General features: G+C 32.5%; 1 protein-coding gene across 2 annotated transcripts; it reads left to right on the forward strand.

Annotated features, from left to right (window-relative positions):
• Nucleotides 1-4,788: 4,788 nt before the first annotated feature.
• LOC119674466 (spectrin beta chain) lies at nt 4,789-13,846 on the forward strand (the record flags this gene model as incomplete). 2 transcript variants are annotated; one of them, XM_038085607.1, is given in 7 exon segments in its annotated part: nt 4,789-10,375; nt 10,430-10,626; nt 10,681-10,849; nt 12,926-12,976; nt 13,087-13,190; nt 13,272-13,438; nt 13,491-13,846. In XM_038085607.1, coding segments are annotated over 7 exon segments (6,462 nt in total), but the record flags the coding sequence as incomplete, so codon positions are not given.
• Between the last annotated feature and the right edge of the window lie 2,789 nt (nt 13,847-16,635).

A 16,635-nucleotide genomic window follows, 5' to 3' on the forward strand; every position in this document is an offset into this window, starting at 1 on the left:
TGGTGGGGGGAAACAATAAATGATTGGTGAGACGTTGATTTACTTTCAACAACTGATTTTATTTAAATTTATTTGTTCTTTTATACAAAATAAAATGCAACCGTAATTGCAGAACATACAATAAATAAAATAACTTATTGCTTAATTCGCACAAATTGCTTAATAAGCAATAGTTGCGAATGCTTTACTTATGACCTAATTTTTACTTTTTGTTGATTCGTCAACCAAGAAATTAAGCAACAGGTGTGAGCGATTAACTCATGACCTAGTTCTTAATTTTTTGTTGATTCGTCAACATTATGCCGGCTCTGCGTTGGTATTACGAGTTGGTCTAGATTTGTTAGTCTCAGCAGGTTGTTGTTTATGTGCAAGACCAAGCGACAACGTAAGTGGACGGTGATGTATGATTATTGGCTGATGTTGATAACGTAGTTCCTAATGTGAGATATGCCAACAATATAGCAAGAACTGTCGATTTTGATTGCCTAGCCGCTAACCATTGTCGTCGCGTTCTAGGATCTCCTACAGTAAAATTTGTCGGAACTACTTCTTTATTTCTGACAAGTTTTCCCAATGGTAACATATCTTGAATGTCTGAATCTGCCTTGGTTGATGCCGTCTCTGAGTTGGTTTCTGTAAAGTTAAGACTATCATGCGCTGGAGTCATCATAATACTGTTCAGTGATTGTCCTGATGTCGTTTTCGCGGACGCATCAAACACCACTCGAAGTTTTGTTGTCGTGCTGTCTTCTTTAATAACTGCATGATGCGGTAAATAATATACCTTTGTCTTTGGTTTCTCATTAACTTCCTTCATATGACCCAGCTTGATATACTCTTGCATAAAGTTCACATACTCTTGCTTTAGTGCTGGATTCTTCTTAAATCGTTCTTCCAATGAAAAGAACCGTTTTAACGCCATCTTTCTGGATTCACCTAACGTTTCTCTATCATTTTTCAGTGGTAACCTAACGATGTATCGTCCTGTTTTATCGCGGGTGCAAGTTGAATCATAATGTCGCTCACAATGCCTTTCTTCTACTGTTCTTAAGTCTGCATTTGGAATTTCCTCTAATTCCCAAAACCGTTTTAAATACTCGTCGCTGCTTTCGCAAGCCATGGAGCATAACATTATTTTGTTTGTGATTGTACGCTCTACATCTAAAGGTCCTGATAATATCCATCCAAATAGTGTGTTTTGAGCCATTGGAGAGTTGTCTGGCCCTTTAATTAATCCTTCTTTAAACACTTCTGGTAATACGTCCGACCCGATTAACAATTGTATTTCCTTTGGTTCAGCATACCAAGGATCTGCTAACTGCAATCCATCAATATGTGACCATTTTCCTGGCGTGAATTCTCCATTTGGCATTTTTGATGTGATTTTTGGTAACACTATTGCTTCGATATGACAGCTTTTATTTTCATCATGTATAGATTGAATTTCTAATGAACATTTGGCTATAACGCTTGTTGTTTGTCCATTGATACCTTTTACATGAGTTTGATAATTGGTCAATGGTGCTCTGATTGATCTTGCTAATTGTTCTGTTATTATACAAGATTGTGATCCTTGATCAAGAAGCGCTCGTATCGGATTAACTTGTTTTTTAGTCCTTATAATTACCATTGCGGTTGCTAGTAAAACAGTTTTTTCCTTTTGGATGTTGTACGACGCTGCCACTTCGGTCTCTGTGGTGTTCTTCAATGTTGGCATCCTCTGTTTACTTATATTATTTGTGACTGTTGGTTTGCCCTTAACTTGTTCATGAATAAGTTGATGGTGTTTTTTGTCGCAAATTGCACATCTTTTTTTATACAAGCACAACTTACTAAAATGCCCACTCTGAAGGCAATTAAAACATAATTTGGCGCTCATAATCTTTTCACGACGTTCCGGCACCTTCATATTCAGAAACTTTGAACATCGAATCAATTGGTGGTCACCATTACACACTAAACATAGCGTATGTATTGTATTTACATGCGTTTTTGTATTTACTGCTGTTGGTCGAAAATTATTCTTATTTTCGCGATTTGTGTCACGAATTGCCTCCAATCCTCTAACTCTGCTCTCGATAAACTCGTATAAGCTGCTCAATTTTGGTATTTGTGTTGATGCCCCTCTTGAATGTTGGTATAATTTTCTGGTTTCACCATCTAATTTTGGAAGCAGTATCTGTATAATTAGTGGATCCCAACTTGACGTGTCCACATTTAAATTACGTATACCATATAACACTTCTCTAGAAGAATCCACTAATGTTTTTAAATCCTGTGCATTCTCATTTCTTATAGCTCTGAGCGACAATAACTTATTGATAAGATTGTCCACAAGTATTGCTGGATTGTTGTATCTTTGTTTCAATAGTTCAACTGCCGCTGTATAATTGTTCGCTGTTATTGTTAAATGATTGATAAGTCTGGCGGCTTCTCCACGTAGACTTCCTTTTAAGTACTGCATCCTTTCTACATCCACTAGATTATGGTTTTGTTGAACTAACCGGTCGAACAATTCCCAAAATGGACACCACTCTTCAAATCTGCCGCTGAATATTGGTACATTCAACGGTGGTAGTTTGATATTGTTACTTACCGTTGTTCTAGGTTCTGCAACGTTTTGACTGCGAACGTTCAGTTCTTCTTGTAACTGGATATATACTTCTTCGTATATCGATTCCAGTTGAATGAAATCTCCTTGGTCTATTTCATCATTGTTAAACAGACATTCATCGTTTAATTGTGAGATCTTTGCCCAACAATTCTTCAATTTTTCCAATTTGAACTGTAACGTTTCAATACTTTTCGTTAAGTCTATTGTCTCTTTGATCTGCAACAGACTTGTACTTAAGATTGCTAAACGTTTGTTCGTAATATCACATGGCCTGGTGATGGCGACTTCGTCATTGATACTTATGTCTTGATTCCTTGGTGACCGAGCTTCTTCTTGCCCTCTTATAACTTGATGCCTTGAAACTTGAGCTTCCCTTTGCTCCATTTGCCTTATTATTTCCAATTCATTATTAAATCGATTTTCGATTTCATTCCGTCTTTGTTGTAACTGGCCATAGTAATTTTTTGTGATATATTCATGATCAGGCTTCAAATTCTTGATCAGATTATCATTGTTGTCTTCAAATGCGTCCCATTTCTGACGCAAATTTTCCAAACGTGTCTCAAAATACTGCTTTGAATATCTTGTAGAAGAATCCTTTTTAAAATTTATCCAGATCCTCTGGATCTCACCTTCAATGTCCTTTTGATGTTGGATAACTTGATCTATCTCTTCGATCTCCATGATGTCTTCTGTTAGTATTTGATTTGATTTGTTGAGTGCCTCGGTACGCTTCTGCTTGTTTCACTTCGATGGTACGTTTGCATTCACTTCACTCCGATGTTAAAAGCCTCGGTACGCTTGTATTAACTTCACTCCGATGTTAAAAGCCTCGGTACGCTTGTATAAACTTCACTCCGATGTTGAAAGCCTCGGTACGCTTGTATTAACTTCACTCCGATGTTAAAAGCCTCGGTACGCTTGTATTAACTTCACTCCGATGTTAAAAGCCTCGGTACGCTTGTATTAACTTCACTCCGATGTTGAAAGCCTCGGTACGCTTGTATTAACTTCACTCCGATGTTAAAAGCCTCGGTACGCTTGTATTAACTTCACTCTGATGTTAAAAGCCTCGGTACGCTTGTATTAACTTCACTCCGATGTTAGAAACCTCGGTACGTTTGTATTAACTTCAATCTTAGACTTTAAGTCTCTTTGTTAGGTATATTTGAAACTCTTACCACTGGTGGGGGAAATTTCAAATATCCGGCTCGAAGGACCAAAAATGAACAAGAATGTTCATTAACAATCTTTATGTCCCTTACCACTGGTGGGGGGAAACAATAAATGATTGGTGAGACGTTGATTTACTTTCAACAACTGATTTTATTTAAATTTATTTGTTCTTTTATACAAAATAAAATGCAACCGTAATTGCAGAACATACAATAAATAAAATAACTTATTGCTTAATTCGCACAAATTGCTTAATAAGCAATAGTTGCGAATGCTTTACTTATGACCTAATTTTTACTTTTTGTTGATTCGTCAACCAAGAAATTAAGCAACAGGTGTGAGCGATTAACTCATGACCTAGTTCTTAATTTTTTGTTGATTCGTCAACAGTAGCATAGGAATTTATTTTATTTACCACGTTGCCAACAACTGGCAGAATTCTATGTAATTTGCTCTCTAAAACCTTGGTGCACTGTTTTTGGTTTGAGTTATAGAAAATTCGAGTTATAGAAGTTCGAGTTATGAAAGTTTTACTGTTTTTTTTTATATATTTAAATATATATATTTAAAATATATATTGAGTTGGCTCCTCGGGGAGATATGCAGATCTGAGGTCAATTATTGCATAGTCTGATGAAGTGATAAACAATAATCCAGTCAAGGCGCAAGGAGGGGTTTTGAAGAAACCTCGCAGATAATAGAGAGTAAAAGTGCTCAGGTGCACTGACTCAACTGGCCTCAACATAATATACATTGAAAATGACTACAGCTGCTAAAGGAAATATACGGATTTATCCGCAATTATATAGGAAATAATATATTATGCTTTCTTACGAAATGATATGTAGCTAAAGTTTATTAATTTTACATAAATTTACGATATTAACTTTAATGTCATTTGAAGATATATAATTTAATATAACTTAAATTAAATGATATTTGGCTAAAGTTTTTTATTGATTTGTTATTTATTTTTGTTTTTTATTAATCACACATAGATTCAAGACATTACCATAGAAGAAGTTGACAACAAAGAAACTAAGTCAGCAAAAGATGCCTTACTTCTTTGGTGTCAAATGAAAACTGCAGGTTATTATAATGTCAACGTTAGAAATTTTACCACATCATGGAGAGATGGACTGGCATTTAATGCTATAATACATAAACATCGTCCAGATTTACTTCAGTTTGAAAAACTATCGAAAAGCAACGCAATTCATAATTTAAATAATGCATTTGATATTGCTGAAGATAAACTTGGTCTTGCAAAATTACTTGACGCAGAGGACGTTTTCGTTGAACATCCAGATGAGAAATCAATTATAACTTATGTAGTTACTTATTACCACTACTTCAGCAAACTTAAACAAGAAACTGTTCAGGGAAAACGTATTGGAAAAGTAGTGGGAATAGCAATGGAAAATGATAAAATGATTCAAGATTATGAAAATTTTACCAGTGATCTTTTAAAGTGGATTGAAACTACAATTGATACACTTGGCGAACGTGATTTTGTGAATTCTCTAGTTGGTGTACAAGGACAACTCGCACAGTTTTCTAATTACCGAACTATTGAAAAACCACCTAAATTTGTTGAAAAAGGAAATTTAGAAGTCCTACTATTTACATTACAATCAAAAATGCGTGCAAATAACCAAAAACCTTACACACCCAAAGAGGGCAAAATGATTTCTGATATTAATAAAGCTTGGGAGCGTTTAGAAAAATCTGAACATGAACGTGAATTAGCTCTTCGAGAAGAATTAATTCGACAAGAAAAGTTAGAACAGCTTGCAGCACGTTTCGATCGTAAAGCCTCAATGCGTGAAACTTGGTTATCCGAAAATCAAAGACTTGTCAGTCAAGACAACTTTGGGTTTGATCTTGCAGCAGTTGAAGCTGCAGCTAAAAAACATGAAGCTATTGAAACAGATATATTTGCCTACGAAGAACGAGTACAAGCTGTTGTAGCTGTTTGCGATGAGTTGGAATCAGAACGCTATCATGACGTCAAACGTATATTACTTCGTAAAGAGAATGTGATGCGGTTATGGAATTATTTATTAGAATTACTTAGAGCACGAAGAATGCGCTTAGAAATTTCTTTACAATTACAACAGAACTTTCAAGAAATGTTGTATATTTTGGATAATATGGAGGAAATCAAGCAATTACTTTTAACCGACGATTATGGCAAACATTTGATGGGTGTGGAAGATCTGCTTCAAAAGCACTCACTTGTTGAAGCTGATATCAACATTCTTGGTGAACGTGTCAAAGTTGTTGTTCAAAATTCGCAAAAATTCCTTAGTGATGACATAGAATCATATAAACCTTGCGATCCTGATATCATTGTGAGTCGTGTACAGCAGCTAGAAGATGCATATGCTGAGCTTGTACGTTTAGCAGTTGAACGTCGAAGTCGATTAGAAGAAAGTAGAAAACTATGGCAGTTCTATTGGGACACAGCAGATGAAGAAAACTGGATTAAAGAAAAGGAACAAATTATGTCAACGGACGAAATTGGACATGATTTAACTACTGTTAATTTACTTTTAAGTAAACATAAAGCTTTGGAGTCGGAAATAACTTCACATGATTCTCAACTTCAAAATGTAGCAAAGATTGGCGCAGAATTAATAACCGAAGGACATTTTGGAGCAGATCGTATTAAAGATCGTTTAAAAGAAATTTTATCTAAGTGGGATCACTTATTAGATATTACGAAGTATAGACGACAGCGGCTGGAAAATGCCGTCGAATATTTTCAATTATTCGCAGATGCCGATGATGCAGATAATTGGATGTTAGATACATTAAGAATTGTATCAAGTGAAGATATTGGTCGAGATGAGGCTAATGTGCAATCTTTATTAAAGAAGCATAAGGAGGTTGCAGATGAACTTAAAAACTATGAAGAAGTTGTAGACATTCTTCACAAACAAGGCAATTCATTAAAATTAAATGAAACCGAAAAAGTAAATGTAGATAAACGTCTTTTAGCAATAGAAACACGATATAAGGAACTAACTGAGTTAGCAAAGTTGCGAAAACAACGTCTTTTGGATGCATTAAGTCTCTATAAACTTATGTCGGAAGCTGATGGTGTTGAACAATGGATTAGAGAAAAAACAAAAATGCTTGATACTATGGTACCAGGTAAAGATATTGAAGATGTTGAAATTATGAAGCATCGGTTTGAAGGTTTTGATAAAGAAATGAATGCTAACGCTTCACGAGTAGCAGTAGTAAATCAATTAGCTAGACAATTGTTGCATGTGGAGCATCCAAATTCAGATGAAATACTTGAGCGGCAGAATCACCTCAATCAGGAATGGTCTTTATTGCGCGAAAAATCAGAAGCCAAAATGGACGACCTTAAAGCCGCACATGGGGTCCAAACATTTTATATTGAGTGTCGTGAAACTATTTCATGGATTGAAGATAAAAAAAGAATTCTTACTGAAACTGATAGTTTAGAAATGGATTTAACTGGTGTTATGACATTGCAGAGACGTCTTAGTGGTATGGAGAGAGATTTAGCTGCAATTCAAGCAAAATTATCAAGTCTTGGAAAGGAAGCTAATGGTATTGAATCCGATCATCCTGAGGAAGCTCAAATAATTCGTGACAAAATTGCGCAAATCGAACTTATTTGGGAACAATTGACACATATGCTTAAAGAACGAGATTCTAAACTTGAAGAAGCTGGAGATTTACATCGGTTCCTACGCGATTTAGATCATTTTCAAACGTGGTTAACAAAAACACAAACCGATGTAGCATCAGAAGACACTCCTACATCATTACAAGAAGCCGAGAAATTACTTAATCAGCATCAATCTATTAGGGAAGAAATTGATAACTATACTGAAGATTACAAAAATATGATGGAATATGGTGAACGTTTGACATCAGAATCTAGCACATCAGATGATCCACAATACATGTTTTTGCGGGAACGATTAAATGCGTTGAAAAATGGGTGGGAGGATTTGCATCAAATGTGGGAAAATCGACAAGTTCTTTTATCACAAAGTCTTGACCAACAATTATTCAATCGCGATGCTAGACAAACAGAAGTACTGCTTAGTCAACAGGAACATTTTCTAAGCAAAGACGATACACCTGTAAACTTAGAGCAAGCTGAAAATCAACTAAAACGTCATGAAGCTTTTCTTACAACTATGGAAGCAAATGATGATAAATTAAATACTTTATTACAAGTAGCTGATTCCTTGATTGAAAAGGAGCATTTTGATTCAGATAAGATCGGTAAAAGGGCAGAAAATATTGGAATTCGACGAGATGACAATCGTGAGCGTGCTTTAGACCAACATGAGAAACTTAAAAACCAAGTTAAGCTCCATGAATTTTTACAAGATTTAGAGGAACTGACCGAATGGGTGCAAGAAAAATATGTTACTTCACAAGATGAAACATACCGAAGTGCTAAAACTATACATTCAAAATGGACAAGACATCAGGCATTTGAAGCAGAGGTTTCTGCTAATAAAGAACGATTATTTGAAGCAGAAAGAGCAGCTCAAGAACTATCAAAAGAAAAACCTGAATTTAAAGACGTTATTGAGCCCAAACTTATTGAACTTGCTAAACAATTTGATGACCTTGAGGTTCACACAAAAGAGAAAGGAGCCGTACTGTTCGATGCAAATCGTGAAGTCTTAGTACAACAAACATGCGATGATATCGATTCATATATTACAGAGCTTGAAAAGCAAATTGTAAATGCGGATACTGGGAATGATTTGACTTCTGTTAATATTCTTATGCAAAAACAACAAGTAATTCAAACACAAATGGCAGTTAAAGCACGTCAAGTTGAAGAAATCGATAAACAAACAGAATATTTGCAGAAAACAGTCCCGGAAGAAAAAATTGAACCTATTGTAGTAAAGAAAACAGCAGTTCTTGAGCGGTTTGAAAAAATTAAAGCTCCTCTTGTTGAACACCAAAAACAGTTAGAAAAGAAAAAAGAAGCATTTCAGTTTTGTCGCGATATTGAAGATGAGAAACTTTGGATTGATGAGAAACTACCTGTGGCCAATTCAAAGAATTATGGAAATTCACTATTTAATGTGCATGTCTTGAAAAAAAAGAATCAATCACTTTCTACAGAAATTGATAATCATGAACCAAGAATAATGTCCATATGTCATAATGGCAGAAAACTAATCGATGAAGGTCATGAAGATTCTAAGAAGTTTGAGAGTTTAATTAGTGACTTAACACAAAAATGGCAGGAACTTAAGGATGCAATTGAACAACGTAAGAAACATTTGTTGGAGTCAGAAAAAGTACAACAATACTTCTTTGATGCACAAGAAGCTGAATCTTGGATGAGTGAATTGGAATTATATATGATGGTAGAGGACCGTGGTAAAGATGAAATTAGCGCGCAGAACTTAATGAAAAAGCATGAAAATCTCGAACAGTCTGTAGAAGATTACGCAAATACTATTCGTCAGCTGGGTGAACTTGCTCGTCAATTCAATGCAGATGATGTTTCTAGTGGCGATGCTGTTGCAGTTAAACAGTCTCAACTAGATAAACTGTATGCCGGCCTAAAAGACCTTGCTGGAGAACGTCGAGCAAGATTAAATGAAGCTTTACAGTTATTTATGTTAAGCCGGGAAGTTGATGACTTAGAACAATGGATATCGGATAGAGAAGTTGTGGCTGGATCTCAGGAACTCGGTCAAGACTTTGACCATGTTACACTGCTTTCAGAAAGATTTAGTGAGTTTGCACGTGATACTGAATCGGTTGGAGGAGAACGAGTTGCGAAAGTTAATACAATTGCTGACAATTTAATAACTGCAGGACATTCCGATTCTGCAACTATTGCAGAATGGAAAGATAATTTGAATGAATCTTGGCAAGATTTATTAGAACTTATAGAAACACGCACACAAATGCTGGCTGCTTCTCGAGAATTGCATAAATTTTTCCATGACTGCAAAGATATATTGGGTCGTATTATTGAAAAACAACATGGTGTTTCAGATGAATTAGGTCGTGATGCAGGCTCTGTATCCACTCTCCAACGAAAACATTATAATTTTATGCAGGATTTAATGACACTGTACTCACAAGTACAACAAATTCAAGAAGAATCTGAAAAACTTCAAGATTCATATGCTGGCGATAAAGCAAAAGAGATAACGAATCGTGAGCAAGAAGTTTTACATGCTTGGTCTAACTTACAAGCAATGTGTGATGCACGTAAACAAAAACTAGCCGATACTGGGGATTTATTCAGATTCTTTAATATGATACGCATTCTTATGATTTGGATGGAGGATCTTGTCCGACAAATGAATACATCTGAAAAACCACGTGACGTTTCGGGTGTTGAACTTCTTATGAATAACCATCAAAGCTTGAAAGCTGAAATAGATACGCGTGAAGATAATTTTGCAACTTGCATATCTCTTGGAAAAGAGTTGTTGACCCGAAATCATTATGCATCGGCAGATATTAAGGATAGACTGTTGCAACTGAATAACTGTCGAAATGCATTGTTAAGAAGATGGGAAGAAAGATGGGAAAATTTGCAATTAAGTACATATAATTAATTTTTTTTAGTAACATAAATAATTTCTTTGAAAATTTTAGTTTTGGAAGTTTATCAATTTGCTAGAGATGCAGCTGTTGCTGAAGCTTGGCTAATTGCGCAAGAACCGTATTTAATGTCTTCAGAATTGGGTCATACAATTGATGAAGTTGAAAATTTAATTAAAAAACATGAAGCTTTCGAAAAGTCAGCTGCTGCACAGGAAGAACGCTTTAGTGCGCTTGAGCGTTTAACTACAGTAAGTTGTGATTAATAATTCTTTTTAATCATTTTATATTCTCAATTTTATTAGTTTGAGCTGAAAGAATTGAAAAGGCGTCAAGAGCTAGCTGAGAAACTTGAAAGTAAGAGAATTAAGGAAGAGCTAGAAGCAAAAGCTGCATCAGAAGCAGCAGAACAAGCTAGCCGCGAAGTAGAACGACGTGATGTTGTCGAGCTGTCTACTACTGAAGAAATACCTGGTGAGCATTCATAAATGTTTTAGGTTTAGTGCCAATATTTAATTTAGTAGAATTATATTTTTCACCTATTTATTAAAAGTGGAAGAGGTTGAATTGGATGGCATCATCGTCACCTACAAATTTAAATATCGGCTACAATAATATAGCTTTTAAATAATAATTGCAAAGTTATTTAAAATTAAAATGAATCGAATATACAAAAGAAATAACGAGAGAAGAAAAGAGTTTTTGGTTAAGACACACGCGTTTTTGAGAAGTTGATAAGTTTAATATATTTTGAGAAGTTTGAACTTTTAAAGTTAAAAAAGAAAAACCACTAACTTTTACTTTATTATTAAAGAAGTTATTATTAAAGAAGTTTATTATTAAAGTTTTTGATAAGTTTAATATATTTTGAGAAGTTTGAACTTTTAAAGTTAAAAAAGACAAAAAAAACACTAAATTTTATTTTATTTTTTGGATTGAATAAAAGTCTGAGGTTCTGTAAGAGTATCAAAAAATATTGCATATTTTTTTTAAAGAAAATAACCATATATATATATATATATATATATATATTATATATATATTATATATATATTATATATATATATATATATATATTATAATTATAGATTATATTATATATTATTATAAATATTATTATTATATATATATATATATATATAATTATATATATATATAATATATATTATATATATTATAATATATATTATAATAATATATTATAATATTATATATATATATTATATATATAATTATATTATATAAATATATATATATATATATTAATTATATAATATATATATATATATATATATATATATAATATAATTATATATTATATAATCATGGAATATCGCCATGGACAGAAAAAGTCAAGGCAATCTTTAAAGTACCGGCCCCTATAAATAAATTGGAATAAAAATCATTTTTTAGGAGCTATGTTTTAAGACTGGCAACAAGCACCTAGAGTTAAGATTCAGGTGCATTAATAAAGCGAAGTTCAACTTAAGTCAGTAAATTTAATTAAGTATTAATAATTGAACGATTGTTAGGTATGAAATTAAATATCGGAAATAATGAAGTATTTGACTCATTTAAAAAAAATGTGATTAAAGTATATATAATTGTCGATATAAATTTATCGATAGATAATAACTTTAACCTTAATAACCTTTGACAAACGACGCAAAGCAACGGACTTTGCGTTGCACAAGCAAACGCAAAATATGATTTAACTTGTCTCTGTTTATTTGTTGCATTTTCAATACATTGCCTTTTTTGTGTTTATATTAGTTTTTTGCTTTCCATTTTTAGAATTTGCAACTTTTTGCAATCTTTGAGCCTCAAAATGTAGGATGCTTTTCACTAACACGAAAATAATTTTTGTTCGGATTTGTAATGCAATCCGAATGTTAGTCACTCGGATATAAAATGAAATGCGTTGCATGTGTACGTACAACTTCTATCTTTAACAACTGATCGGACTGTTTGACTGAACGTCTTTAATACAAGATAACTGCGCCAGGTTGCTGCTAGGAAGTTTTAAGCACACCGCCAATAAAAAAGAAATACATGATTATCTTTTTATGACATTTATGTATATTGAAATAATGAATGCCTTTTGAATATTTTTTTCAGCAACTTTCAGAATATATCTTAAAAATATATAAAAACAGATCCAACCCACAAAAGCAAAATAATTAACAGTTTCTGATTATTAATCCCTTAATATTTCATTCTTTCAAAGTAATAAAAAAAATAATATATTAATGCTTATAATTAATATATGCTTTGAACTTGGAAACCAAACACAAACGGCGCAAGTGAAAGAAAATAGCAACAGCATGAATTCAGAATTAAAATAACAAAATCACATGCATAACAATAAAAAGCGAACGATATGTTTGTGATTTCGGTTTATTGACAATAGTTAAGGTTTGTTACTATTTTGATAAATGATATGAAATATAAACATGTAGCAATTAAATCGATTCCCTTTTTACGCACTCCGAAAAAGTAAATACTATAATGAGATTAAATTCTTTTTCTCTAAACTTTTACTTGGAATAGTGGTCATTGATCAGTTAAATGAAGTCGAGCGAGATTCTGAAATACATGCAGGTATTGTTTCATTTCACAGTACCAATACTTGTTTAAAATATTAATAATATATTTTAATTTGAGTGTGTTTTTAAAAACCAATTTTTTTTGTACATTTCTAATGAATATAGAATACTCAACATCTTTAGTAGGAGAAGGACAGGAGGGGTATCTTATAAGAAAGCATGAATGGGAATCAACAACAAAAAAAGCTTCAAACAGATCATGGGATAAGGTAAGATATTATTTTAATGCGTACTGGTATGTAATATTACTGAAATGAACATAAATTTTGTATAAAATTTAATTGATATAGTTGTATATTGTTGCCCGAGCTGGTCGTATCTGTTTCTATAAGGATATAAAAAGTTTCAAAAGTAATCCTGAACTGACTTTCCGTGGTGAGCCAAGCTACGAATTACAAGGAGCACAAGTTGAGATTGCTAATGATTATACTAAGAAAAAACATGTTTTGAGAATCAAGTATGCTTTTAATATATTTGTTATTAATATACTTCACATTTGCAAATTTTAGATTGTCCAATGGAGCTGAATTTTTATTACAAGCTCATGATGATAATGAAATGGTTTTATGGGTAAATTCTGTAAAGGCTCAAAGTGAAACTGGAACTGTTGCAGAAAGCAGGTCGCAAACATTGCCAGCTATTTCACAAAAGGATGAACCAAAGCGAAGATCTTTTTTTACTTTAAAAAAAAAATAAGGCTATAATATTTATGCGATCATACATATAACAATGATAATTTCAAGTTTTTATGCTTTATGCACGATAAATATGCTATATTTAAAATAACTTATATTTATCTTTATTTAAAACGAAACTAAAGTATGCATTTTAATGTATTCAATAAAATAAAATATTACTTATAAAATATTCAAAATTTGTAATCAATTTTATTATAATCATATGTAAAGCATTCAAAGCACCAGACTTACACAAATTACACTTATTGTTAAATGCACAAATATACCTAACAAATTTTGCAAATTCCATTATAAGTCTATAAATTTGTGTGTTCAGAAAAGACTCGAATTTCTTGTCTTCTTCAGAACTATAATTTCGACAAAAGTTATTATACGATATATCAAGTTTTGTTGCTTCTTATCCGTCAGTATGGACTATGATTGCTTAGAATATCTCGCTTTATTAAAACAGCTGAATAGTACGTTTGTTGTGCACTTTGGACCAAGTAAATTGTAAGATCTGACATGATTTTTTCATTTATCTATATTTATTCTGTAATACTAAGATGTTTTTGTTTAATTGCCAGCTTACCGGTTGCACGTGGTATGCTAATATCTGAAAGCTGAAAAGAGAAATGAATATCAGAAGGGCGCCTAGTTATTGTACAGGTGTAGTTACTGCACAGGGTTATGTGATTGAAGTATTACCTATTCAAGCGATCATATCTTTTTTGTATAAAATTATTTTTTATTGATTCAAATACCAAAAATTTGTGGAAGTTTCAGAATCCAATCACTCTAGCTCAATGTAGCCACCTCTTGCCTTGACTATGGCTTTCAAACAGTTAAAAAATGAGTTGCATGCTTCAAGAATGTGATCTTCCAGTATTTTGGTTCATTTCTGAAAAATTGTTTTCTTCAGCTCAACCATACTAGCACATTTTTAAGTCCTCACATTGGTCTCCAAAAAGACCCAGATGAAATGGACCATTGGATTTGCATCTGACGAATTCGAAAGCCATTGTGTGGATTAAATGAAGTGTGGAACACGATTTTTTTAACCATTTGTGGTTCACAAGACTTCCATTAATAACGCAATCACACTATTACGTTGGAATTTCATTTCAGATAACTTTTGTTCTATAAAACTAAGAAGTATATGCTTAGTTTCGTATGAATTTGTCGTAGCTGGCAATATCAGTTTTACACATATAACCGTGTGTAGTTGGTAACACCTCAATCGCCTACCAATGTAGATATCCTTGTGTCCAGGATGCCATATGAGTTGGATACTGACACGCTTTGCAAGCTCGTTAAGAGAAACACAGCATTTTCGTACTATTGAGAGTGTATTATATATATTGATTTGATAGTAGGTTAACTGTCCTAGAGGGTTATGGTATTTACATCGGGAACCATTTTACTTAGAAGTCATTTTGCTGCGTAGTGAATGAATCGCCATTTCTTTTGGTAGTTACTCTTACTAGATATAAGCAGAATACTAAGTCTAAATTTTGGTTAGAGCAGATGGTCAATTGAGATAGTCACCCTTATTCTGAATCACATGGGAATGGGAGTTTTTTCTCTTTTCACAGTTCCCCTATTCTGAATCACATGATAATGGGAGTTTTGGTCTCTATTCCCAATTCTCTTATGATGAATCAAATGGGAATAAGAGTTTTTTTCCCTATTTTGCACAAAATTTCTCCCAAGCAAATTATGTGGGAGATAATTTAAAAAAAATTTCATATTTAATTTAATATGTAAGTATCTTATAATGATCAGATTTTTTACATCAGTCCTATTCTGAATCGCATGGAAATGGGAGTCTGTTCCCTATTTCCAATTTTGCTATTCTGAATAATTTGGGAATGGGAGTTCTGAATGCTGAAATTCTGAATAATTTGCGAATGGGAGTTTTTTCCCAATTTTGCACAAATTCTTTCCCAAGCAAATTGTTTGGGAGACAAGTTAAAAAAGTATTAAAACTAGTTTAATTTAATATGAAAGTAACTGAAAATGATCAGATTTTTGAATATATTTTAATTAAATTATTATAATAAGTTCAAAATTTACTAATTTTTATTTTTTTACTTTTTCAACACGGGTTGATTAGTTTTAGAATTTGTTTTAATAAAATTATTATAAGTAAATTGGTATTACGGACAAATATAAGCCCTATATAAAATAATGAAATTCCGACTAACTCAACCAGCAATTAGGGTCGTGTGCGAGTTAGGATAAATTGCGTTCTAAATGAGGCAAATTCTAAGTTGTGTCGATAATGTAGTGATGTGTCGATACTTAGCATATTGTCGAGGTGGCTAAATCGAGACTTGATAAGATATTTTTTAGAGAATTTTAAATATCGCTTCTTTGTCACTATAAAGAAAGCGTAGCTTTACCAGCAACAATAATACATTTTTATAAGATAATATTTTCATACGAGAATTCAAATGAATATATGAATAGAGAAAATAATAATATTATTAAAATGTTTTGTTTTATTTATTTAAAAAAAAATTAATCATCGCTATTAGAAAACTTTTAACCGAAAAGTTATCACCTTTCACATATATTTTTCATTATTTAATAAGCATTTGCAATAAATTTTGTAAATACTTGCATTTTCTGAAATTTTTATTACTTTTATTATATATTATAAACATTTATTTAATAAAATTTTATTATAGTTGCTGTTTCGAAAAAAATAATTGAATTTCTTTTCATTGACTGGCAATATTGTTTTGGTAATTTTTGATATTTGAATAATTTTATTTGTGTTCAACATTGTTTGTAAACAATTTATATATTGAAAAGGTAAAACAACTTGATCCACTTTGGCAGCCAATGTTAAAAAGTGCATAGAAATTTAAATCTGTCTTTAGTTCGGTAGTTCATTTCACTGAGCTACCGATTAATGATGTAGTACAAAAAGCTGGACATGAAAGAGATGTTTTTGATTTTGTCAAAGAAG

Source organism: Teleopsis dalmanni, chromosome 1 (genome assembly GCF_002237135.1).
Source record: "Teleopsis dalmanni isolate 2A chromosome 1, ASM223713v2, whole genome shotgun sequence".
Classification (NCBI taxonomy): Eukaryota; Metazoa; Arthropoda; class Insecta; order Diptera; family Diopsidae; genus Teleopsis; species Teleopsis dalmanni.